The 25,774-nt window shown below is 37.1% G+C and overlaps 3 protein-coding genes across 3 annotated transcripts in view; 1 reads left to right on the forward strand and 2 right to left on the reverse strand.

Annotated features, from left to right (window-relative positions):
• The window catches only part of DSG4 (desmoglein 4), a gene marked incomplete at both ends in the record, with an annotated part of 42,966 nt that extends 42,066 nt beyond the window's left edge, over positions 1-900 (reverse strand). The window contains one exon of the mRNA XM_082699478.1: positions 853-900. Coding sequence (XP_082555604.1) covers positions 853-900 — 48 coding nt within the window. The remainder of the gene's footprint in view (positions 1-852) is intronic.
• DSC1 (desmocollin 1) overlaps positions 1-25,774 on the forward strand; it is a 333,497-nt gene that overhangs the window by 116,035 nt on the left and 191,688 nt on the right. The window lies entirely within an intron of this gene.
• DSG1 (desmoglein 1) overlaps positions 17,612-25,774 on the reverse strand; it is a 30,704-nt gene continuing 22,541 nt past the window's right edge. The window contains exons 12-15 of the mRNA XM_082699480.1: positions 24,747-24,877; positions 24,352-24,418; positions 21,771-21,979; positions 17,612-19,084 (exon numbers count right to left, since the gene is read on the reverse strand). Of these exons, the coding sequence (XP_082555606.1) occupies positions 18,038-19,084; positions 21,771-21,979; positions 24,352-24,418; positions 24,747-24,877 (1,454 nt within the window). The 3' untranslated portion in view covers positions 17,612-18,037. The remainder of the gene's footprint in view (positions 19,085-21,770; positions 21,980-24,351; positions 24,419-24,746; positions 24,878-25,774) is intronic.

Below are 25,774 nucleotides of genomic sequence, written 5' to 3' on the forward strand. Positions count from 1 at the left end.
GCCACGTTTATTTTAAAGAAATATATCACTTAAATGGTTCCTTCCTGGACTGCAGGAATACTTTAATAGTGCCAGAAAGGGTTTGTCCTAATGACTTGGTTTTCTTCGTTTTCTTTAGCCATTTCTGATAGGAAAAAATTCTCATATGAGTTAAATATTTCATGGTTATTCACAATGTAATTTTGACATAGCTAACATTCCTTCATTTTTGAAACAAACCTGCAGGGAAATAACGGCTTAAAAGAAATGGGCTTAGGGCGCCTGGGTGGCTCAGTGGTTAAGCTGCTGCCTTCAGCTCAGGTCATGATCTCAGGGTCCTGGGATCGAGTCCTGCATCGGGCTCTCTGCTCAGCAGGGAGCCTGCTTCCTCCTCTCTCTCTGTCTGCCTCTCTGCCTACTTGTGATTTCTCTCTGTCAAATAAATAAATAAATAAAAATCTTAAAAAAAAAAAAAAAGAAAAAGAAATGGGCTTGACCAACTTTACTTCCCTACATATATAGAATCCATTTGCACTGGGAATTTTGACAGCAACCTGTTTGGTTTAAGTATATATAAAAGAGAATAAAAAAATAATTTTGTTTCTGACTATAAATTTTAGAATTGTTCTGGTATTTAATCTGAATTAGACTATGCCTGTGATGACATTGAATTCTAATCCCCCTGCTTTTCTATGGCATTTGGTCCCTAAAGCATGAAGAGTCCTTTCAAGTCACCCCTGGCTAAACTCACAGAACTCTCTTTGTAGGAACAGGTTTAGAAAGGAATAAATCCCATGCAGAAAGTCTGACAACTGACAGAAGAGTTAGGCCTTAAGTCTGCATTTCCTTTCCAGGCCTTTAAATTCTACTTACCATTAAAATGATCAAAAGGCAAATGTTTCTGAAAAGGAGCCAATCCATTCCTTCGAGTCTCTCTTGCACACGAACCCCAGTACAATTTGATGTTAGTCCTAATCCTCTGGGTTCTGAATTCGGCTCGGCAGCAAGATCTGTTTCAAGATGCTCTTTTAGGAGGGCATGGGTGATAACTCTGGTGCTCTCTGAGCAGAGGAATGAAGATGTTCTATAATGACTCTGTTTCCCCACCCCAAACTCTTGGGCTGGTCTGGAAGGCTGGCATTGTTTGAGTTCTGGGTAAGAACATAGACACACCTTGATTCTTATTGCAATGAAACCCTTTGTTGGACACCAAAGAAAAATCTTATAGAGTGAGGACAAGATTTACAGGGAAGATACCCAGTGAATAATAAATTACTCACAACATGAAAAATAATTAAAATGTTAGGGCCTATCATCATGCTGAATAAAATTAGTAGGCTTCTTCTTCTGCCAACATCATAAAAGCAAAATTATATATACTGACAACACACACACACACAGGTCCACTACAGAACCAACTTCAAGGACTGACACTTTGAGCAGAGGGCCTTGTGAAAAGGTATCAGGCCCAAAGGATGGTGTAGGGAGAGAGAGTAAGGAAACTCTCGTCTCTTAATTCAGGTGGTTCCTGCTTCCCTCCTTGAGAAATCCTATCAAACTGCATTTCTCAACTTTAAAGATGTTCTGAAAAAACAAGGTTAGGATAAAGAGACTCTGATTTCACTAGTATGTTTGTTCACACATTTTTGCACTTTCTTTCCTCAATATACAGTTGAACCTATTATATATGGTACTAATCGAATAAACTGTTTTAAGGTAACCACAAGACAGAGTTTGCTCATTCTTTGTGGTATTTCCACCGGTTAAAAAAAAAAAAGTACATAACATGGGTAAAGAACACATTTGAAACCCTCTTAATTATTAAGGAGAAGCTGAAATCAGGAACCTGAGAATTTAAAGGGTAAACAGAGCTGCAGCTAGATGTTCCTGAAAAATCACTTCCTTTTTTCCATTTCTCTTTTTATCCCTTGCTAGTGTGGGTTTAGGATAGATATATTTTCCCCACGAAAAAATTGCAAGTTGGCAAGTATCATTAACGGACATAAAAAGAAAATGTGGTTGAATGTTCTCTCTAACTGCTAATATGTGTTGGTTGGAGAATTTGATAGTTCTTTACCTGCTAATACATGTCGGTTGGAGACTGATCTTGTCTTCACTACCTCACTGCTACAATTCTGGAATAAGAAGTGATCTATCATTGGTTGGTGGAAAGTATTCTAAATGACATTTAATCTTTGAGAATATTAGCTGGCATTTTGGGGAGCATAGGAGAGAGCAATAGAGGGCTGACATAGTATCCTAAAATGAAGATAAAGGAATTATATGTTGAAAATATTTTTAAGAAAGCAGGAAATTATATTTAAGCAATGGAAAATGAATTATTACAAAAATGTGGTATTTGGATACATCTGTCCAAGCCAAATCTAATATTTGAAGATATCTACCTAATTCAAAAATATATAAATTGACCTGATTAAGCATGCATATGGTATCAAGTTTTGAAGTACATCCAGAGATCCTCCAGATATTAATTTACTCTTCTGTTGTGTGTGAGATAAATACTTAAACCAAGAGTTATGGAAAACTATGCTTGAGTAAATAAGCTTTTAAAAAAATTCTTTTACAACTGTTTTACATATAACTGAGCTTTCATCCTTTTTTTCATAAATTGTTCAGAGGTTTGAAATGTGACAATTGTCTCTACCTTGGAAAAACTTTATTTTATAGCAAGGTTAGAACAGCATTAAATACTTTTATTCTTCAAATATAACCTCTATCAGTAGTGCTAGTGAGTTTTGGGCTTTGGGGACACAGTGGCATTTTTCCTGTGTTTCTTAACATGTGAGAAATATAAAGGGCACTGTTGCTTGAAATGATTTCCAAGAGACAGGATGGTGTGAAGTGGTTCTCTCCAATCCAGCCCACCAAAGACCTTTTCGTGGACTATAACTGTGTTTTGGCTTTGGTTTTTTTTTGTCTTGTTTTGTTTTTTGTTTTTTTGGTTTTTGTTTTAATTTTCACACAAAGCATTCAAATTATTTTAGAGTAGAGAAGGAAGGATGATAAGAATATGGGATATATCAATGAGTAGGGACAGTCCTTGGTGAACTGTGCATTGTTTTCCCTGTGAACATACCAGAAACAGCTATGGAGATGGTTTGTGTCATGTGGAAATTCAGCGTGCGTGCTGCTTCAGATTTGAATTATAGAGATATAAGAGGAGAATACAAAGGGTGTCAAATAAATGGAATTTTAGGCTTTAAAAACGATAAGGTTGACATCTTCTTTCTTTGTGCCCCCCAGCTGACCATGGCCCATGTACATGAAATTTCTTTTGGTGTCTGTAAAGAAAGGAAAATATGAAGGCATAGAAGAGAATGCACAGCTTCTGGGCCATCAAGCAGAAATGAATCTGGGAGACCCTTTTATTGTAATGGGACTAACTGCAGAACAGTGGAGAATGGGAAAAGCCAGTAAGGATTCTTAAACAGACTTATGGTTATAAACAATGGGTCAGTCAGAGCTTAAGAAGGAATTAAAAGTTCAGGGAGAAGTCAGTGGCTGTTATGATGGTTTTATTTCCACCACTACTTCCAAATAGGCTCTGAGTCAACATATAATAGTGTATTACATTAAGATGCATCGTAGGGCAAGTTGATTATTATGTAGTCAGCTAAAGAAATTCATTTTTGTATTTTGATTAATATTGAATTAGAATAATTTGATTTAGTTAAGAGAATTAATGAAACAGATCTAGATCTCTATGTGTTATTGTTTTTGACAAGGAGAAAAAATTATACTCTTCTCTGGCTATGTTGGATGGAGGTATTTGCAAGGGTTTCCACCCTTTGTATCGTGATTGGTTGATTTTTTCTGAAATATAAAATTTTCTGCTTATCTGACTTGCTATTTTTTCATAGAGTGAGTTTCAAAAAAAGAAAAGAAAAGAAACAGCAAGCAATAGACATAGGTACTAGATCTTTTAGGTGATTCCTCCATATTTCCCCATTTGTAACTCCTGTTCTCAGTGATTCAGAATTTGAATCTGGAGATTATGATTAGACACAGATTTAAAAGATTTTGCAGTAACTGAGAAGTGGACACTTGATGCCCCATCACCTCATTTGTATTTACTCCTTGGGACAGTTGTGGAAGTGATCTTAAAGTAGAATCCTGAAAGAAGTTCAGTTAGTGGCTAGTTACTAACCGAGATCCTTTTCCAGGCAAAACGTAGGTCATGATTTTGAGCTTAGGTAGATAAAGAGCAGTTACTTTTGTTTCTGTTGTGGGGTACCAGACATCTTAAAAACAGTATGAAAATATAAATGCTTAAAAATACCCATGAGATGATCTAATGCAATCTCTCCTCTCTTCCTTCTCTCTGATCTATGTTATAGGTATAACACTGGGAGGCTGTACAGTGTAGTAATGCCAAAGTAGGGGAAGAATTCTACCTCCTGATGACAGTCCGTTTCTATAAATACCACCACTATTCAGTATTGACTGGATATATGAAAGCAAAATAAAAAAGAGTTGATGGCCAAATGCTATTATCTGTTATAAAAACTCTTTACATAGTTTAGAGTTTGCCAAACTATTGAGTTTAATAGCTGGCACTGCAAGCAAATTCTAAAAGCCAGTTTGTCCTTTTATTAATCTTTGATATCAAACCAGTAGCATCTCATTCGCTCGCATGAAAGTATGTATAGAATTTCAGGGATGCTCTTGATATTTAAGTATTGTTCTGTGCTTTTGTAATGTTGTCTTGTATGGGACATTTTTAAAATAGTGGGACATTTGGGACGCCTGGGTGGCTCAGTGGTTAAAATAGTGGGACATTCTCATTCCATACATCATGTCCATCCAAAAGAGTATTTTAACACTTATATTTTTTAAAAAGTAATGCCATCAAAAACAGGTAATTGAATGCAGGTCAGTACAAATTATTTTTGAAAAAAAAAAAAAAAAAGAAATGTAATGCGTTTCGGCCAAATAACATGACGTTAAGGCAGCATTTGCCATCAAGTTATCAGGGTCAGGTTACTGGGGGATATTATGTAAGTATCCAAGAGCAGCTCTATTTCTTCCTAGCAAGTCTTAGAAGAAAGGAAATTTAAAACATATATATAGTCTTAAACTATGTTTGTCAAATGCCGAAGGCAAGTAGGTTGGTTCTAGAGTTGACTCAAGTGAGAAGGTTTTCATTAGCATGGGCCTGGGGGGATGAACAAAATGTAAACAAAGCTTGTCTTGGTTTTGACTTAGAGCAGTGCTGTGAATACACCTCTGTCTGTCCACCTTGAGTTAATGGCACTGAAGATAAACAAACTGTCCCCTTGTTAAAGCCAAATTTATGTATGGCAACCGTGGTGCCTGCAAACCAGGTTATTTGAGAGGTGTTGGAAATCACAGAGATTAAATGTCAGTTTCCTAAAGAGTTATGTTAATACCATAAGGATGATGTCAGTTTACACCCTAAAATCATACAGAGGGGCCTTGAAAGTCTGAAATTCTATACATACTTTCATGACAGAGGGGCCTTGTTGACTCTCTCTGTGTTGTCATGTCCTCAGTGTGGGATGCCTTCTCAGTCAGTGCAGAAAAAATAGTGTAGCTTCTCACCCTGTGTTAATTAAAGCGTGCCCTTACATACTTATTACATACTTGCTGCAGCCTTATCCCACAAAAATGTCATCTTCATCTGCCCCCTGACTCCTGGTCGTGATGACAGTGGCCGCTCTTCTGCACTGTGATAATTACCTAAGTATCATGCTGTTTTTTTCAGTGGCTCTGGCCATGACCCTGTTTGGCAAAGCTGTACTGTGTATGCAGTTTACCCTTTATGCTGTTAGTTTTGCATCTAGCAGTCTCTGAAGTGGGATGTGGGCTTAGGCTGTCTAGGAAGAAATTCAGGAGTAGGCAGGTCAAAAGCTAAGCAGTGGTTTTTGAAACAGATTCCTTGGACGGCTTGGACCCCAAAATCATAGGTCCAGTATATAGTACCTCTTTGTGCCTCTCCTTCCTGCCTCATACCCAAAGATCTCTATGGGGGAGAGGAAGCTTAGTTACAGAAAATAAAGATGACCTCTTTAAGGAGTCTGCCTTTCAGCTTCAACTTCTCTATGGACCCGTGATGTGGAATGGGTTCCTAGAAGAATGTTTTCTGATAATTCTATGGCTTGCTTACATCACTAGATCTTGAAAGAATGTGTTATTATCACACGTGTTAGCTTTTGTGTAGAATTTAATTTTATTTATGTAGTTTATCCCTAATTATAGCTTTGCACATAGAATTATCTATTTGTAGTTAAGGTAAATGTGTGATGCTACTGTAGCAGATTGAAATGGATAAAGATGCAGATCTGGTTCAAATGTCAGATATTTTATTAACTTGGTCTGTTTCTGTGGGTGAGTTAATTTATCTCAATAAATTGTAATTACCTCATCTATTTTCTTCCTGGTCAGATTTTGGGAGTTATATAGATACATTTATATAGAGAAACTAGCACTTAGTATGCTCTCTTTCACTAGTATTCTTTCTTCCTCATTTCTAAAGTGAATATGTCTGTAATAGACTTACCATTTATTAAAGCCTATGGCATGAGGTATAAATATCCTATTTTTTCTATTTACTAATATTTCATTTTTGGTGACAGTCAATAAGTATGTCAATAAATATGGTTTTCCTTATTGCTTGCTCCTCTAGTTTATAGCACATTAATTTCTGACAGTTTCATACTTGTGCTTGAAATTTTATTCTATTTCATTGATTTTAAATCTTCATTTTGGCTTTAACAATTTTTAAAATACATTGTATATCTTTTTAAAGAAAGTTTATTTTTAAATATTTCATTTATTTGTTTATTTTAGAGAGAAAGAATGAGAGAGAGAGAGAGAGAGCAAGACAGGGTAGGACCTGAGGGAGAAGCAGACTCCCTGCTGAGCAGGGAGCCTGATGCTGGACTGGATCCCAGGACTCCAGGATCATGACCTGAGCCGAAGGCAGTTACTTTACCAACTGAGCCATGCAGGCTCAAGTTTATTTTTTATTTTTTAGATTTTATTTATTTATTTGAGAGATAGAACGTAAAAGAGCACAAGCAGTGGGAGCTGCAAAGGCTAAGGGAGAACCAAACTCCCCGCTGAGCAGGGAGCATGATGTGGGGCTCAATCCCAGAATCCTGGGATCATGACCTGAACAGAAGGCAGACACTTAACTGACTGAGCCACCCAGGCACCCTAAAATACATTATATGTCTTTTTAAAAATTTGGTTCATTACCTGGGTGGCTGGTGAGTGTATATTCAAGCTTTCTAGGCTCAGATTATTTTCATCTTTATATTTAAAGTAGATTATTTTTCTGGTAATTGGTGTTCAATAATCATGTTTATAGAAGATGATTTGTGAAGTAAAATATTAAATTATTAATTTGCCATGGGGAGAGTTTTCCACAGCAGGATAACTATAGAGTTTATATTCTTTCTCTGAATGCCCTCCACCTACCCTAGCAATCAAGGTACTAGCTCAAAAATTGTTTATTGGTCATGAATGATAAGCAAAGTTGAATAGTTATTTTGACATGCCTTTCATCTAAGCTGTAGGGGTATCTAGTAAGATATTCTTTCACTAGGAAAGAAAATACCTTTATTTATTCTCCCATACAACAGCATATGGAAAGGCCTGAGTTTCTACAAAGGTTTGATTTAATCTATCAGGTGATATATTTTAGAAAAATTGAGTAGTGAATTGATCACATTTATTTATCTATCCAACGAATAATTATTGAGTTTCTACATATAGAGTAGTCTGGTTGATTTGTCAACCTCACAGAGTTCTGGGAACACTTGCAACTGCCCCCATGACCTTTGTCATACGAAGAAAGCCACATTTTCATCCCAAGTGTTTTTGGACTCTATTTTCCAAACATTGTCCACTAAAAACAGTTTAGTTATATTTAAAAATAAACTATTTTGGGGGCACCTGGGTGGCTCAGTGGGTTAAAGCCTATGCCTTTGGCTCAGGTCATGATCCCAGGATCTGGGGATCGAGCCCCGCATCGGGCTCTCTGCTCAGCAGAGAGCCTGCTTCCTCCTCCTCCTCTCTCTCTCTCTGCCTGCCTCTCTACCTACTTGTGATCTCTGTTTGTCAAATAAATAAATAAAATCTTTAAAAAAAAAAACCTATTTTTTAGTTTACCCTCTAATTCCAACTACATCCTAGTAAGATCTAATTTTTTATATATCTAACCTTTCCCCAAAGCATACTTAAGGCAATTGGTCAAAATATATTTTACAATCTAAAAAAATTAAGTTATATTGTCCCTTATTTTAAAGAGGAATCATCAGGTCAAAGACTAATGTAGAAGAAGTCCTGTTGGGAATGGTGGAATTTGACAAGCAATATAGAGTAGTCTGGGGACTCAGTTCTCATATAGACGGTCAATGCAAGGATGGATTTTAGAAAAGTTGTATAGTGAATGGATTGCATTTATGTATGTATTCAACAAATAATTATTGAGTTTCTGTTTGTTGCTGTGCTAACTTCTGTGTATCACACATCAATTCAAAAATTTTTATTTAATTACTTTCATATCCAAGGAATGACAAAACAATGTTTGATGTACCTTTTTAAATAAGCCAAGTGCAAGAACATGTCTTAGAAAGTGAGTGAATTAACATGGTGTTATTGGAAATAAACTTTTAAAATGTGGGGTTGTGTATAAAAAAAATAACTTTAATGAACCCATGACCTTCCTTTCTAGCAGTAAATAGACATCCAAACCAATTGTCTATCAAGGTCACTCCTAAGTTTGTAACAGTAAGGCTAAGTCATCTCTTATAGGAGGATGATTATATGTCTAAACACTTTACAGGGACAGGCATCTAATTAACATGAATCATACAATATCATAAAGGTACAAATTAATGACAGGGGGGACTTGAAGACTTTCCTATTTTACACCACCATGTTTTTAAATTCAGTTCATCAATATACTAACTTATGATCCATTCTTGTTTACCGTGGAATATTTAGGAAAGGCCTATGAAATCTGAACGTTTTGTTTGTTGCTAGTTGCATATTCCACCAAAGTGCTGCTGAGTATAGCTGTGGTTACACATCCCATTGGTGCCCTCTCCCTATATTTTGCCCTTATGCTTCAGTACCCACACACCCAGTTTCTGACTGCTGCTATTGTGTTTCTTCACTGATGCTATAGCCACTTGGCCCACCTGTGCAGCAGGCATGGGTCATCCTCAACTATAAACTGATGGTAGGTGTTGTCTAAATACAAGGTCTCCCTCTTTTCTGGGATGGTTTAACTCTGCAATGCATGCGCTAGACCGACTTCCAACATTTTCCCCAGGAGAGCTGAGCTTCGAGTTGCCCATGGGCGTAACTGGCCTCTATTGGCTACTTTCCCTGCGCTGTTTCGTTTCATATTTACTTACCAGTGTTCTTTACATCCATCCTCTTCCCCCTCAGATTGCCTACAAATCCTGTTTCTCAGGCCCTAATTCTAGGTAAACCCAACTTCAGACCTGATCAGAACAGGTCAGTAATTTATCAAGTAGAAACTGGCATTCATTTCGAAAAAGATAAACTATTAATTTGAACTCTGCAAAGTATTTTTCACTGAAAAATATGATAAATTACATTCTGGGCCCAATCAGGCATGGCTTTTTTTTTTTTTTTTAAAGATTTATTTGTTTATTTGAGAGAGAGAGCCCGCACAAGTGTGTGTGCGTGAGTGTGGGGAGGGGCAGAGGGAGAGGGAGGGAAACAGACTCACCACTCACTGAGTACAGAGCCCAACTCGGGGCTCAATCTCATGACCCTGAGATCATGACCTCAGTTGAAATCAAGAGTTGGATACTTAACTAAGTTACCCAAGCACCCGCAGATACGACCTTTGACAGGAATTGGAGCTTGACATTTTGAGCAGTTGTGGGAAATTTCTTGAAGCAAGGGCTCTTTCCCCTAGGTTGTATTTTATTATTTTTATTTTTATTTTATTTTAATTCTGGTATAATTAACATACAGTGTGTTACACTAGTTTCAGGCATGCAATATAGTGATTCAACAATTTTATACAGTATGTGGTGCTCATCCTGATAAGTGTACTCTTAATCTCTCCATCTAGTTCACTCATCCCCTACCCTCTGGCAACTACCAGTTTGTTCTTTATATTTATGAATCTGTTTTCTTGTTTGTCTCTTTTTTCTTTGTTTTGTCTCTTAAATTCCACGTATGAGTGAAATCACATGGTATTTGTCTTTCCCTGATTGCCTTATTTCACTTAGCTTTATACCCTCTAGGTCTACCCATGTTGTTGCAAATGGCAAGATTTCATTCTTCTTTATGGTTGAGTAATATTCTATTGTATGTATCTATATGCTACATCTTCTTTATCCATTCACTTATCAGTGGATACTTGGGCTGCTTTCATAGTTTGGTTAAGGTGCATATATCTTTTCAAATTAGTTTTTTTTTTTTTTTTTTGGTATTTTTTAGGTAAATACCCAGTAGTGGAATCACTGGATTATATGGTTATTCTATTTTTAATTTTTTAAAGAACCTCCAAACTGTTTTCCAGAGTGACTGAACCAATTCTCATTCCTGCCATCAATGTACAAGGGTTCCTTTTTCTCCACACTTCACCAATACTTGTTATTTATTTTTATTTTTAAAATTTTTTAAATTTTAGCTGTTCTGACAAATGTGAGGTGCTATCTCATTGTAGTTTTGATTTGCATTCCCTGATGATATGTGATGTTAAGCATCTTTTCATGTGTCTGTTGGCCATCTGTATATCTTCTTTGGAGAAATGTCTGTTCATGTCTTCTGCCCATTGTTAAATTGTGTTGTTTATGGTTTTTTTGGTATTGAGTTGTATAAATTCTTCATATATTTTGGATATAACTCTTTATCAGATGTCACTTGCAAATATCTTCTTCCATTTAGTAGGTTGTCTTTTAGTTTTGTTGACTATTTCCTTTGCTGTGCAGAAGCTTTTTATTTTGATGTAGTCCCAATAGTTTATTTGTACTTTTGTTTCCCTTGCCTCAGGAGACAGAGCCAGAAAAATGTTGCTATGGCCAAGGTCAGAGAAATTACTTCCTGTCTTCTCTCCTATGATTTTTACATTGTAGGTCTCATATTTAGGTCTTCAATCCATTTTGAATTTATTTTTGTGTATGGTGTAAGAAAGTGGTCTAGTCTCATTCTTATGCATGTAACTGTCCAGTTTTTTCTAACACTTGTTTGGAAAAGACTGTCTTTTTCCTACTTTGTCGCCTCCTTTGTCAAAGTTTAATTGACCATAGAATTATGGATTTATTTCTAGGCTCTCCATTCCATTGATCTATGTGTTTGTTTTTGTGCTAGTACTATACTATTTGATTACTCCAGTTTTGTAGTATATCTTAAAATCTGGACTTGTGATACATATGGTTTTGTTTTTCTTTCTCAAGATTGCTTTAGTTATTTGGGCTCTTTTGTGGTTCTATACAAATTTTAGGATTATTTGTTCTAGTTCTGTGAAAAATACTGTTTATATTTTAATAGGGATTACATTAAATCTATAGATTTCTTTGGATAGTATGCTCTTCCCCCTAGGTTTTTTATAAGCAAGGATGGCTAGCACATAGGTACAGAACAGATGGGGATATACAAGTTTTCTCATAATTAAGTTTTGTTTGTAAAATTAGGAAAAGTAAGGGTCAGCTAGAGTTTACCTTATTTGAACTCAGTCACTAAGTACATGCCCTCAAATTGGCTCATTTTCAAAATTTTTGAACCAATTTAATATGCTTCATTTGTGCTTACTATGCTTGATTTTTTTCAAGACACTTCTCTAATGAACTTTGGATTTAATCTAATGGAAACCCATCAAAATTTCTAAAACAGAGGATTATAATCTAATTTACATTTATAATTAATTATAATTATATGCAATTATATAATTAATTATAATCTAATTTACATTTTAGAAGGCCACATAGGCTCATCTGTAGAAAATTGTTTGAAGAAAGCCAGTATGGAAGTAGAGAGACTACTTGAGAGACAGTTCTAGTATGGTGGTGGCAGATGGGGATAGAAGCTGTTGGATGGCCTGAGCTATATTTTGGTCATAGAATCAGTCAAAGTCATAAGCACATACTAATGGGTCAAATGATGGAGGGGTATGTGAAGGAAGGGATGAAATCAAGGAGTACTTAGCTTCTGTCTTCAACAATGGATTGCTGGGGTCATGTTTGTTAGGGGTATTGGCGAGTATAAGTGTGTTTAATAATTTTGAACATTTTAAAAGGGGCTTCGATGATGTCTCATAGAGACAGTGTAGAGTGTTAAGAGCAGAGGACATGGAACCAAACTTTAGGGGGAACATCACCATTTAATAGTTGGGTATATGGGAAAGAAACAAAATAAGAGAGAACATGGCCAATGAAATGTAAGCTGTATCTTGAAAGGATGGTATAAAAGCCAAGAAAGAAAAGTGTTGCAGTGAATGGAGAATAGTTACTTTTTTCAGATTCTTCCCAGAGGTTAAGAAAGATGAGGACAGAACAGTAGACCTTGTGTTTGGCCATCTGTAGGTCTTAGACAAATTTGACAAGGGCCATTCTGGTGGATGGATAGGATGGGGTTGAAGTTTTATAGGACATGAGCAAGTAAAGAAGGCACATATATATGAGTCTCAAGAAGGTTGGTGAGACAGGGTGCCTGGGTGGCTCAGTGGGTTGAGCCTCTGCCTTCAACTCAGGTCGTGATCACAGGGTCCTGGGATTGAGCCCCGCATTGGGCTCTCTCCTCAGTGGGGAGACTGCTTCCCCACTTCTTTCTATGCCTGCCTCTCTGTCTACTTGTGATCTCTGTCTGTCAAATGAATGGGTAAAATCTTAAAAAAAAAAAATGTTGCTGAGACAAAAATATGAGGAAGTAGCTCCAGGAAGGGATGCTGTTGAACAGGCTCTGAAAGAGAGTGAGAGATGGTTTCAAAAAAGGACTACTAGGGAAGGAGCAAAGTCATTGAGCAGAAATGGGGGATTGTCTTTTTATATAAATAGGACACTAGCTCCACTGTAATAAGATGGAGGGAGAGAGTGCAAGTACAGGTGAATGTCTCGTGAACAATAAGAGTAGGTCATCAACTAAGAATGAGGAGGAAAGAAGAGGTGTGGGAGTTTTGATGACAGAAAAGGTATAGAATAGTGAGCTAGTATAATGAGATGAGAGGTCTATCAGAGTAGGTTGGATTGTGGGGAACCATGTTATATTAATCTGAGATTTGAGACTGAGTATTCAAAATGAAAAAAAAAAAAGTCAATTCTGTTGAATCACTTCTTTAACTGTTTGTGTGAGGACAGAGATGGAATGTGAAAGATTTGGGATGTGAAAGGGAGGAGCGGGGCAAGGAGTTCAAAGGCTTTCACCAAAAGGCAGCATATTTGAACTCAAGAAGCTTGATTAGACATGGAGGAAAGTGGGGTGGCAGATAGTGGAAAGTGAGAGGAGTCAAAACAAGGAAGCACCGATGAAGTGGAGGAACGGTGCCATCAGAATGCAGGAGCTAGTGAGTTGGAAGGAGAAGGGGGAGGAGGAAGTGGTCAGAGGCTGGGAAGACTGACACAGGGATCCAGAAACTGCCGTGCTGGGTTGGGACGGGGAGAATGGAGGTCTGAGAATTCAGAATTCCAGGTGTCAGCTGCCTCCTCTGTGGGGTCACTTGAGTTCCTGTGAATGCTCTCTGGAGTTGGAGAGGTCACAGTGGACGCTGGGCCAGACTATGAGTCTTCAGTAAAAATGAGAACCTTGTTGAGAGGTCAGGGAAAGACGCAAGCAGTAGAGAGGGGACAGGCGGTTCAGACAAGTCTGGAAAGGGTAAGGTTTTGGGTAAGGGGAAGGTGATCATGTTCTGAAAGTGGCACTGGAGAGCAAAAAGGAGATGTACGCCCAGGAAAGATGAAAGGGCATAATTTGAAAAGAAAATCTATTTTAAAAGAATTACAATGCTAGTATAAAGTTGCTTAAGTATCCAACAACAGATGTTTAAAATGCCAGCTACTTGTCATTTATGTATTTGTGCAAGGGTGCTCAAGCCTGTGCTCAGACACTGCTGGGAAGCCCTCTGGAGAGAAGGCACCCCAGGAAGCTGAAAAAAGAAAAAAAAAACTAGACAATGGAAAATGAAAAAAAGTTTTAACAATGTGAAAATAACAATGTGAAAATAAAAATATGAAAATAAAATAAATCATCTGGACTGAAAATAGTCATTAGATTTGCTGACCTCTAAGTATTCCTTACAGTCTAAACCTCCCCACCTTTACCATTCAGAAAAGATGATGGAAGCATACCAGTCATTTTATTGCTGTCAACATAAGCCTTTGGAAATTACAAACCAACTTAAAATAGCCAATAAAGGACCAAGCAAGGAATTAGCACCCATATAAGCCAAGAACTTTTATATTGAAACCTGAAAGAAAGCACCTTGTTTTAAACATCACCAAAGATGAATATTAGAGTTTAAAAATACTTGTAAAATAGCAAAAGAAAAATAAGTTAGACTAGGTACCGCTTGATGATAAAGTGTTCAGTAATTCAGATATAACTAAATGGAAGGAATACAGACAGTTAAACAATAGGATATTTTTTGTTTTAAAATTCTTTGATGGTTAATAAGTTGATCCATTCATGCTTTTGTCCTAGCATAAATTGAACAATCGAGAACTAGGAGGCAGATTCTGTTTCATGGAGACTAGTAATCTGTGTGGACTGGTGTATTGCAGTGCAAAGGGAAGTAAGTCTTAAAAATACCAGAAATCCTACAAAAGTTTGGGATTTATTAAATAGGCATGGGAAAATGTGGCAAATACTTTTAGAAGTTTTGGGATTTGAATGTCTTTCCTAAATTGGCTATTTTAGCCAATGATTAAAAACCTTTTAGTTCCTACTCTAGCTAAAGGGTATCGTATGTGTTATACACTGGTTGACCTTCAGATGTTGATATAAATTCAGAAATGAGTTGTGTATATAACTAAAAACATCCAGTTAGAGTGAATATGTAATGTTTGAAGGTATATAATTAAAATTCTGTCAGGAAATTACATTGAATGGAGATTACAAGGCTGAAAACTATATGCCAATAGAGAAGAGATGTCCAGATGAAGGCCTACGTATATCCCTAGATAGATAATTTTTCTGTAAATTTTTCATGCACATACAGTTACATCAGGCGATATACATCAAGGCTAATAAAATGTAGCAGATGTATCTGGAATTCAATGTCAAAATTAAGCTCAAGATGGTATTTTGGTTAATATTAAATTATAAAGAATTTATGATACACTAATTTTTGACCCTAAGGGCCATCTCTTCAGAAAGTCAGATGTTTTATAAATACCCTTTTCTTTTCAAACTATATACACATAATATTTAAATTACTATTTCTTTCTTCTCCCTTTTACTAAGAGGATGTTGATCTGAGATACAGCTTGCAATATAGATTTGAATTATAACTATTTTCTTATAAAATAATTTCTGTATCTTAGATCTGTAGAATGACCTAAGGTCTATGGGTTGCAGTAAAGGATCTACAGTGAAGAATTGATTTCTGCCCAAAGGTTGTTTATTGAAAAAATGACATGTCTTTAAATGATTGTTAGAATTGTATCTTAAAAAGATAATTTTAAAATTTAAGAATAAAGGTTAGAATATCAGTGTGTAATCCTGACAAAAAATTTATTTGAAAGTATCTTCCTAGAAGGATTGGCAACTAGTACTGTCACTTTTTATATCTTCCATGGTTCTTTTACTAATGGATCTTAATAATAATAGTTATTAAAGATGGTAAATCTGGCATTTTTTAGACAACCTAAAAAACTTTTTTGGAAGATATCAGGAGTCGTTAAAGAATACTTCTGATGATAAATCAAAGTGGCACATAAGCTACTTATCATCAGATACCATCCCATTAATTAATTAACCAATAATTATTTTTATTCCTTCAAACTCCTGAGCCCAGCATACTCAAGTATATTTCAATAAATACCTTTTGACTTTATTTCTGGAAAGATTATCCATCATTAATGGAATCCCCCTCCCCAAATGGGAGAGAAAGAAATAAAAGAAAGAGTTCCTCTGAATGACTTTATTTATACCTCTACATTTTGGCATGCTACAGACTATCAAAATTTCACATGGTCTACAGACATAAAATAAAATGTATATTGTGGCTTTGAAAATATTGACGTCGTCTGCTATAATATAGAGCAAAATAGCTCTAATAAATTAGTTCACTCCCTGGCCCCCTTTGATAAGTGTTGGAAGTTGAAAGACTATTCTTTGATCTTGTAACACCCTGGGAAACTTGAGTAATTGGCAGGGAATAATCCTTGAAAGATTTTGTCATATCCAGTTTCACTTTCGTGAACTCATATTAACGCTGAATTTAGAAAAGAGAATAAAATTCCTCTACTTTGCTAGAGTAAACTTACCCGTGTCTAAGAATGCTTTGACTCTGATATTTTTAAAACCAGGTAATACTATATAGCAAACACATAGAAATGACATACCATAAATAATACATTATTAAATTTTGAAGGTAGAAAAATATATCATACTATATAATTTGGGAACTGTCTTATCAATTGGAGCACTTTATAAGCCAAGAGCTTATAAGCAAATCAAATCAGGAATGTAACATTTATTCTAGTGAGAAAATTTAGTTAGGGAGTGAGAGTAAGGATATGTGGTGGTCTAGCACAATTTCAATTGGGTCAACACAATATCATCAACACTGTTGAAAGTTTTTAGTTGACCCCTTTAAAATAGTAGCAGAACATTGTCTAGACAAGTACTAAACTAAATTAAAACTAATAATGTGGTATTACATTACAGAATAATTCTAACTTTTCACATTAAACATTTTACATGTTCTAGAAACTTTTTTTTAGATCCCCTTAAGAAAAAATTCCCCCAAAGCTTAGCCATACTGCAGGCTTTTTTTCACAGCTCAACTTAAGTAAATTATTTTAACTTAAGAGATGTATAATAAAGAGCTGGATATAAATGAGTAACATTTAGTGAATACACATCTGAAATACAATGTGATTTCCATCTGCTTCTTTGGAAGGTAATTTACCATTAGGGATGACAACCATGTCAGGTGTTACTTGCTTCAGTCAGAGAAGTACACCTGGCAAATTCATACTATTAGGTCACAGCCACAGTGATAATGGGAAAAATAAGTGTGATATCCTGCAACCTCATTGGTATGCAATATTCATAAATACTGCATCTATTACTAAACACAAGCTAGAATCAGAAAACTCCTTGACTCCATGGGAATTTTAGCTGAAACCCCTTCTCAAGATCTGGGATCAGACATTGTCAATGTCCCCCAAATGAATCTCACCCTATTACCATTCTCTTTTGGAAGTTTCCTCCCAAAAAACATTTCCTAATTTAAGGTTTATTTACTCTGGTACAATTATTAGGGTAGGAGTGCTTGGTGGCTTGTGAGCTTGTGAGCTGTGTAGTCAGATTTGTTTTCTTTAATTGTTAATCATGGTCTGAGTATATGGTTGGATTTTTATTTCTATTATCTGTGAAATTGACCAGGTGCTTGGCACACATTTCGAATTCTTCCTGAATATGTGAGCTCATATTACATGTTTAGTCCTTTTTGAATATTGTTTGAGCTACATGGCAATCAAAAATAGGGCAAGGAGAATTGTGCCAAAAGCCATCTCAAGGCCATTTGTTTTGCATGACTGAGTTTAATTTATTCCATGTGCTGGAGATGCAGGACCGGCCACACAGAAGAACCTATCACTGTACTGGCACAGGAAAGACCCTGTCTCAAGTTTTAGTTCATTGTCGTGATTCCATTAGTATTAATGTAAGAAAAAGATTTACAAATGCTAGGGAGAGCTCTTGCCCAACAGCACTGTTTACATATTTTCTCATTGTGGTTTCCCACCTCACTCCACAGTTACGTAGCACCTAGTTGTGCATCATAAATCACAATGTAAGGTTTTTTGTGGTGGGAGTTGAAGCTGAATCACCACAGCTGAGAACAAGTGTGCTGGGATCCTGGCTACTTCGTATATTGTACCGTACTGTACTTCGTGATTCGACTTCGGGCAGTACTAGGGGAGGCAGATCCAAGGGTCTGGCTAAAGTGATGGTCAGAGGAGCTCCTCATGTGGCCAATGGTGGCTGTGCCCCCCATGCTGCTACTCAGGCCCCCACCTCCTCCCAGGCTGCTCAACCCAATGCCACCACCACTTCCTCCAGCTACACTGCCAACCAGGCCACTGCCTCCAGTCATCCCAGCTGGGCCACTAATTCCACTTATGCCAGAGCCAGAAACAACCCTCTCTGTCACAATCACATTTTGGGTATTTGATAACTCAGGGTGTATACTTAGATTGCCCATCATGCCAGAAGCTGGTCGGATTACTCTTTCTGTCACTACCACATTTGATGACTCTCTAGGATCAGGCATGGTCAAAGAGGTGGGTAGACTTGAACTTGGTGCTATTACCCTTTCTGTCACTATAATGTTTGACCCATCTCTCAAGTCAGGCATCTCCAACATTCCATGCAAATCAGTGCCAGAGATTGGGCCGACCACCCTCTCGGTCACCACTACATTTGATGCATGTCGATTATCATGAATATGGACAGAGGGCTTCAGAGTGCCAGAGGTGGTATAAGACTCGGTCACAGTAACATTACCATAGCCCAGAGGATCAGGAATGGGCATAGGATGCTGTACACCAGGTCCAGAGGGGTAGGTACTCTCAGAAATGACTGTGGTGGCGCCAAAATGTGGGGAGATGGGTGGATGTCCACCAGTGATGGGGTCTGTTCCCTGCTGAGGGCAGATCGGTTCAGTGCCTTCAGGTGGCCAAGAAGGATCAGGGTCTGGATATGGTTCAACTTCTTTTCCTAGGCTGATATCTGCCAACTTCTTAAATTTAGGCCCCAGTGTATCCAAAAAGCTGTCATCCAAGTCTTCTCCAATGAAGCTACAACAACCCACAGAGCCAGCAGGGGAACCTACACCTTCAATGTCATATATGAGCAAACAGTCATTGGATGGGCGTCCTTCATCTTCATCTGCATAAGCATATGCTTTCTGGATGAACAGAGGAAAGAGAAAAATGAGATTATGGATACATATTTAACAATAATAGAAGTCTTGATTATTCTTTTTTCTTCTGGGACATTACCAAAGAGGGACCTAGAAGACAAAATTCTGACCTCTTCTAGAGATGCATTAAAAATCATTATATAATTTCCCAAAAGAATTTGGTTAGAAATTATTTTAACTGTAAGCCTGTTAATACATTTTGATTTTTAAAATTTATTTAAATGGACTTTCCTCTCACAGTGCACTTTGGATACAAAAGCACATGCAAAAAATCACATGAATTATTTTATAACCATGTTAGGAGGTACTTAAAAGTACTGTGCAGGAAGTATACCAAATTGTGGGGCGGTTTCTTTTCTTTTTCTTCTTTTTTGTTTGTTTGTTTGTATAAAAAAGGTAGCTCTTAGTTGATTTGGTTCATTTGGGATTGCACTTTCCTTCCTCCAATGAAGTGAATGTGGTGGCTCTATGAAGATTTATTTCAGTGTAACTTTTTCAGTAAAAAAGAACATTTGAATTTGGGTCTATGCCATTTTGGGGTTCAGAACGGAAAGTTTTTTTCTTTTTTTTAAAGATTTTATTTATTTATTTGACAGAGATCACAAGGAGGCAGAGAGACAGGCAGAGAGAGAGGAGGAAGCAGGCTCCCTGCTGAGCAGAGAGCCCGATGCGGGGCTGGATCCCAGGACCCTGGGATCATGACCTGAGCCGAAGGCAGAGGCTTTAACCCACGGAGCCACCCAGGCGCCCCCAGAACAGAAAGTTTTTAAAAATAGGATCTCCTTCTCAAAAAAAAAAAAGAAAAAAAGAAGAAGAAGAAGAGGAAGGGTACCTGGGTGGCTCCGATGGTTAAGCGTCTGCTTTCAGCTCAGGTCATGATACTGGGGTCCTGGGATCAATCCCACCTGGGGCTCCCTGCTCAATGGGGAGCCTGCTTCTCCCTCTGCCTCTCTCTCTCTCTCTCTCTCTCATGAATAAGCAAATAAAATCTTTTTAAAAAAATAAAATAAATAAAAATAGGATCTCTTTCAATTCAAAGTTAAAGCCCATAGACGTGCACTTTTTTCCTTTTTTTAGGATTTTTAAAAAAAATTTATTTCAGAGAGAGAGAACCACCACCAGAAGGGGTAGAGGGAGAGACAATCTTAAGTATATTGCCCACTGAGCACGGAGCCCAATGTGGGGGTCCACCTCACAACCCTGAGATGAAACCAAGAGTTGGACACTCAACCAACTGTGCCACCCAGGTGCCCCAAACACATGCACTTTTATTTCATTTTTGTTGTTCATAATATTGGATTATAAATTTTCAGGTTAAGTATCAGAAATATCTTTATTAGCAGGCCAATTGTTCCATTTCCTTCAAAAATCGTTTTGAGTCCTTACTGTTTGCCGGACACTCAATTAGGAACTTGGCAGTGCAGTAGTGAACAAAAGCAGACGGAGTCTCTCTCTCTCTCTCATATGGCTTACCTTTTAGTAGGAGGAGACAGGCAATACATAAACATATGTGTCAGGAGGTGGTAAGCTCAGAGTGAAGGGATAGAGTGGCCACTGGCAGCCTCTCATAAAGTGATGTTTGATCAGAATCAGAAGTTAGAATAAAGCATCAGGGTGAGGAAAGTACATAGAGTGTACCGGGCAGAAGGAGTCATAGATGCAAAAGTTGTGAGGCAGAATTGTACATTCATTTGTAGGGACATGAATGGGAGGCATCCCTGTGGATTTAGCAACAGATTTCTTATTATTATCTACTACTATTTGAAAGGCTTTTATCACTGTTTAATTTCAAGATATCAGCCATCCTCTAAAGCAATAGAAGAGTTAAAGAAGGTATTTTAGGCCAGGATGTAGAAGGATGCAGATCTATTAGAGACAGTTTCAGAGATGGGAAATCTCTGAAGGCTTAAGTACCATCTGGTGTGTAGCCACAGGCAATTTTGTCTCTACCTGAGGATGGCAAAATTAATTTTGCTGGTTCTTAGAATATTCTGGAAGTGTGCTATGGTTCTTGAACCCACACTTACAGAGTGTTTACTATGTGCCTGGAACTGAGCTAGGTATTGGCAACATGATATAGAGAACATATGGACAAGGCAATAAAAACCATGGTAGACATATAAACATATTTTAGCAATGATAGGTTCTATAAAGTTTATACACAGAGCACTACAGAAATACAGATAAGGACACATCAATTCTATTTTGGATGTGAGGGTTATCAGTAAAAGGTTCAGAGAAGCAGCGATATTGAATTGGGTCTTTAAAGATGAATAGGAGTTTGTGATAGAGATGATGGATAAAAGCATCCTGGGAGGGCACAGCAAAGGCATGGTGTGAATGAGGCAAAGACACGTGGTATGTGGGGTTGGTGGTAAGGAGTAATTGGAAATGAGGGAAGGGATCATTTTATGAATAATCTTAATTGTCATATTATGGAGTTAGGACTTCATTGCCTTAGACAAATAGAGCTGGGAGTCATTGGCTATTTTTAAGTAGAGGAGTAAAGTGATCAGTTCAGAATTACAGAAATGTTATCCAGCAGCAGTATGACCGTCAGGCATAGACTAGAGGCTGGGAACCTGCCAAAGCCCTGTTGAAAAATAGTGGCAGCCTGGAGTGGAGCTTGAGGCACAGACTGGAGAGGAAGCCATGGCACTTGAGACCTTACCTGACAGAAGTAGCTTTCCATGAAGTTCATATTCAGACCTCCTTCTCTACATTCTCTCATAGAATTTCTTCTTAATGTTCCAGAATATTCTTGACATATCTCAGGTACTCCTGAAGTTTTAACTCCTTCTGTTAGTTCAAATCCTGTTGTTCTTTCTCCTCCTCCCAGATCTTGCATTTCTCTGCCACCATACTCATTCGTGTAAACCCCTAGAAGTGTTGATAAAATTAAGTACACTTTCTATATAGCATATTGTAGATCCAAAATAAATAACTTTCTATAGTGTACGATTTCATCATTGAGGTAAAACAAAGGTGATACATAAAGGGCTATACATACAATATGGAGTTCAAAATAATATTAGTTATCAGTTTGTTCATTTGTTAGTTGTTTGATGTTAATTATTTATTGCTAATTATGTGTCATGCTGGAAGAGCGGGGCTGCATAGAGGTTATAAAAACCTATGCTTTAGTGAGTTTGATTTCAAATTGAGGGAGTTTTGGGGGGGATACCCAAATTCTAAATGTTAAATAGTATAAGAATATCCCCAATATATTGGAAACACAGCACTTCCAGAGGAAGACCTGAGAACCACTGGCTTTCAGAGAAGCCATGGCTGTGGTGATAGGAAAGGTTGGCACCAAGACTCTTGTGTTTTCACTTGGATATGATGGGTGACTAGAAGCTTGTTACCATATTCAAGGGAAGTTAGACAAAATGATGGTTCAGTCTGTGGAAGAGCCATGGATAGGGAAAGTATTGGCAGTGGGATAGGTGCCCTATGGCTTTAATATTTCAAAGATCTTGATTTTGGGGGACAATATGTTTTTCATCCTTTTATGACTCTGGTGTGTCTCATTGTGCTTTCTTCCAAATTTGTGTAAAGTCTAGTAGATGTATTGAGGGCATAAATGCAGAAGTAAATTCTGATGGATCTGATGATTTGACAAGTCTTGAGAACAGATTGGATGTCAAGAATAGGGAGATAGAAGAGTCAACCAGGGCTGCTGCTCTTGTGGTGAGAGGATGTTGATGTCATTAACACAAATGGAAACATCAAGAAGAGAAATGGGTTTAGAGACCAATGTGTCTAGTAGTTTGAGTAAGGTGCAGTCCTATAAACATTCCTATGCGTCTCCTATTCTAAAGAGTTCAAAATAGGAATGGTAACAAATTTGAAAAAGACTGGGAGAAAAAGAAGAAAATGACTAACTTTGATTACTCTAAGAAAAAGCAAAACAGTATAACTGTTTTCAAAGATACAAAAAGTTTAAAAGAAAAAAAAATTTTATTAGTATGGTAGTTATCCCCTTGCTGTGAAATTCAAATTGTTCCCTTGTTTCTGCCTGCAAACTGTTCTAGACCCCTGTTTCTTGTTGGTTTGTTTGTTTGTTTTAAGCTTTTATGTATTTATTATTATTATTATTATTAGACACAGAGCAAAAGAGAGAGACAGCAAGAGCAGGAACACAAGCAGGAGAAGGAGAGGGAGAAGCAGACTTCCCATTGAGCAGGGGGCCTGATGCAGGGCTTGTTCCCAGGACCCTGTCATCATGACCTGAGCCAAAGGCAGACACTTAATGACTGAGCCACCCAGGCGTCTCTAGCCCCTGTTTTTTTGTTTTGTTTTGTTTTGTTTTGTTTTTATTTTTTTTTTTCTAGCCCCTGTTTTAAGGCATATTGTCATTAGAGTCTTGGTTAACCATGTGCAAGGAGAAACTCTACCCCCTGCACATGGCCTCAGCTGACAACCTGGAAAGATTCTGATAGTGTTTCATTCACTTACTTCCAGTTTAAGGAACGGGACAAAATTTTTCAGATCAGCTTTCTGCTCATGCTGAGAATGGATGCAGTTTTGTTTTTTGTTTGATTGTTCGTTTTGTCATGATAGCAGCTCAAGTCGGAGTGGGTTTGTATGCAGATAATTTTTTTTTTAATGGATACAGTTCAGTAATAGAAATATTTTTATCTTCCTTGTGATTTTCTTAATAACAATTTCTTTTCTCCAACTTACTTTATTGTAAGAGTATGGTATATTTTACATATATATTGTATATATATATGTATATGTATATGTATGACATACAAATTGTGTGCTAACCAACTGTTTATGTTAACAGTAAGTCATCTAGTAGTTAAGTAGTAGTTAAGTTTTGGGAGAGCCAAAAATTAATACTTGTATTTTTGACTGATGGAAATCAGCATCCCTAACACCTGTGCTATTGAAGGGCCAATGGTATTTTTTTTTTCTGATAAATAATGTTTTCTCTATTAGACAGAAAATGTGGACCAGAATTGACTTGTGGTTCTTCTCTCCTACTTATAGAGTCCTGATACAGTCATCTCCTAAGTACTCTCTGATGATTGAGGAAGATTTTAAAAAGTCAACATATAAGAATAGTAATTCCTGGAGATTTTTCCGTTACCATTTGATCTGCAAATAAGTCATTTAAAAATGAATGAAAGAAACTGTTAAAGACAAGATAATTGAGAAATAGAAAGGTATGCAGGGTTAGAGCAGAATTCCTTTCTAGTCATTTGAGCTGTTAAAATTAAGAAGACAAAACAAAACCTTCTTACCTGAAGTGTCAATGCATTCAATTAGATTTGCCCCAGGAGGTGAGATGGGTGGTACACACACAGTGTCCTAAAAGACAAGAAATACGTCCCCATTTGTAATGGCTCTTTTCTGTCTATCCTTTTACATTGGGTTTCTTCGCAAAATAGACTCAGATTCTAAAAGAATACTATTTACAAATGTTCTGAAATCCATTTAAAACTTGCACTTCATTTGAGAAAGCCTTTTCTGATGACTTCCATCTAATTTGGGTGTACGTTTTGACTTCTCCTCTTCATTTTCCCACCAGCTATCCCAGAACGAAGAACAGCATAGACTGTGAGGGGTGACCACCATCTGGTTCATGTGCATGAGAATGAGTTTTGGGGACTACCAAAGGCCATTTCTTAGCACTCACAGGAGGCAACTGTGGGCCTTCTACTGCCCATGTGTGAAGTGCTCCTTCTGAACATTCAGGGACAGGTTCAAAGCCAGCTCCCCCGCCAGGGGCACCTCCACATTCACAGCACATCAACAAAAATGGGACCACTGTTGGTGAAAAGAAAGGAATACTGGAATTAGCAGTGGAACCACATTAAAATAAAACAACTTTCTCTTTTATGATTACTTTTGAAACCCTAATACCATTGCATTTGACTTCAAAATTCTTATGAAAGTTTCAGAAAACAAATTGAACAATGGTCAGATACCAAAATCAATATGAGCTTCAGTATACTAGACTGCAATCCATTTTGATTTGTTATATAGTATTCAAATGACATTAAAACAGATGAGTCTTTTCACTGTCATTTCTCTGAAAAATATTAAAGGAGACAGGAGAGCTGCTGAGGACAGGCCATATGTTTGAGTCTTTGTGTTCCATCCTCCATGGCTTTCCTTTTGTTCCTTTCGGACATGCCTATCTTTTTAATTTGCACAGTAAATAAAATCTTACTCATGCCTCAGGTAATTATTCCCTCTATTATTTTCTTCTACATGGATTTTTTTTTTCTTGAAATTACTCCTGCACAAATGGAAAACATTATACTGGTTAACCATGTCTTTCTGTTAATCAGTTGGGTTTCCTTATTCACCTAAATACATGTCTAGGCCAGAGCCTTTATATAATACAATCTTGGTAAATTATTTGGAATGAATGGATGGATGAAGGAAAGTATGTGTAAGTAGAAGATGTGATGAAGGAAGAAAAGAAACAAGAAAGAGGTGAGGTAGAGAAGAAGGAACATAGTAAGGATAGTAATAAGGGAGGGATGGTAAGAGATGAAAAAAGGAAAGAAAGGAATGAAAGAATCCTGTGCATTTTGCTTTCTTGAAGATTTGCTAGGCTTAGAGAAATCTTTGAATGTAGAGGTGTTTGACCCCAAATGTGTAATTTTTCAATTTTTTATTAACTACGCTACTCAAAGGCAATCAACAATATAAAAG

This window comes from Mustela nivalis, assembly GCF_964662115.1.
Source record: "Mustela nivalis genome assembly, chromosome: 14".
NCBI lineage: Eukaryota > Metazoa > Chordata > Mammalia > Carnivora > Mustelidae > Mustela > Mustela nivalis.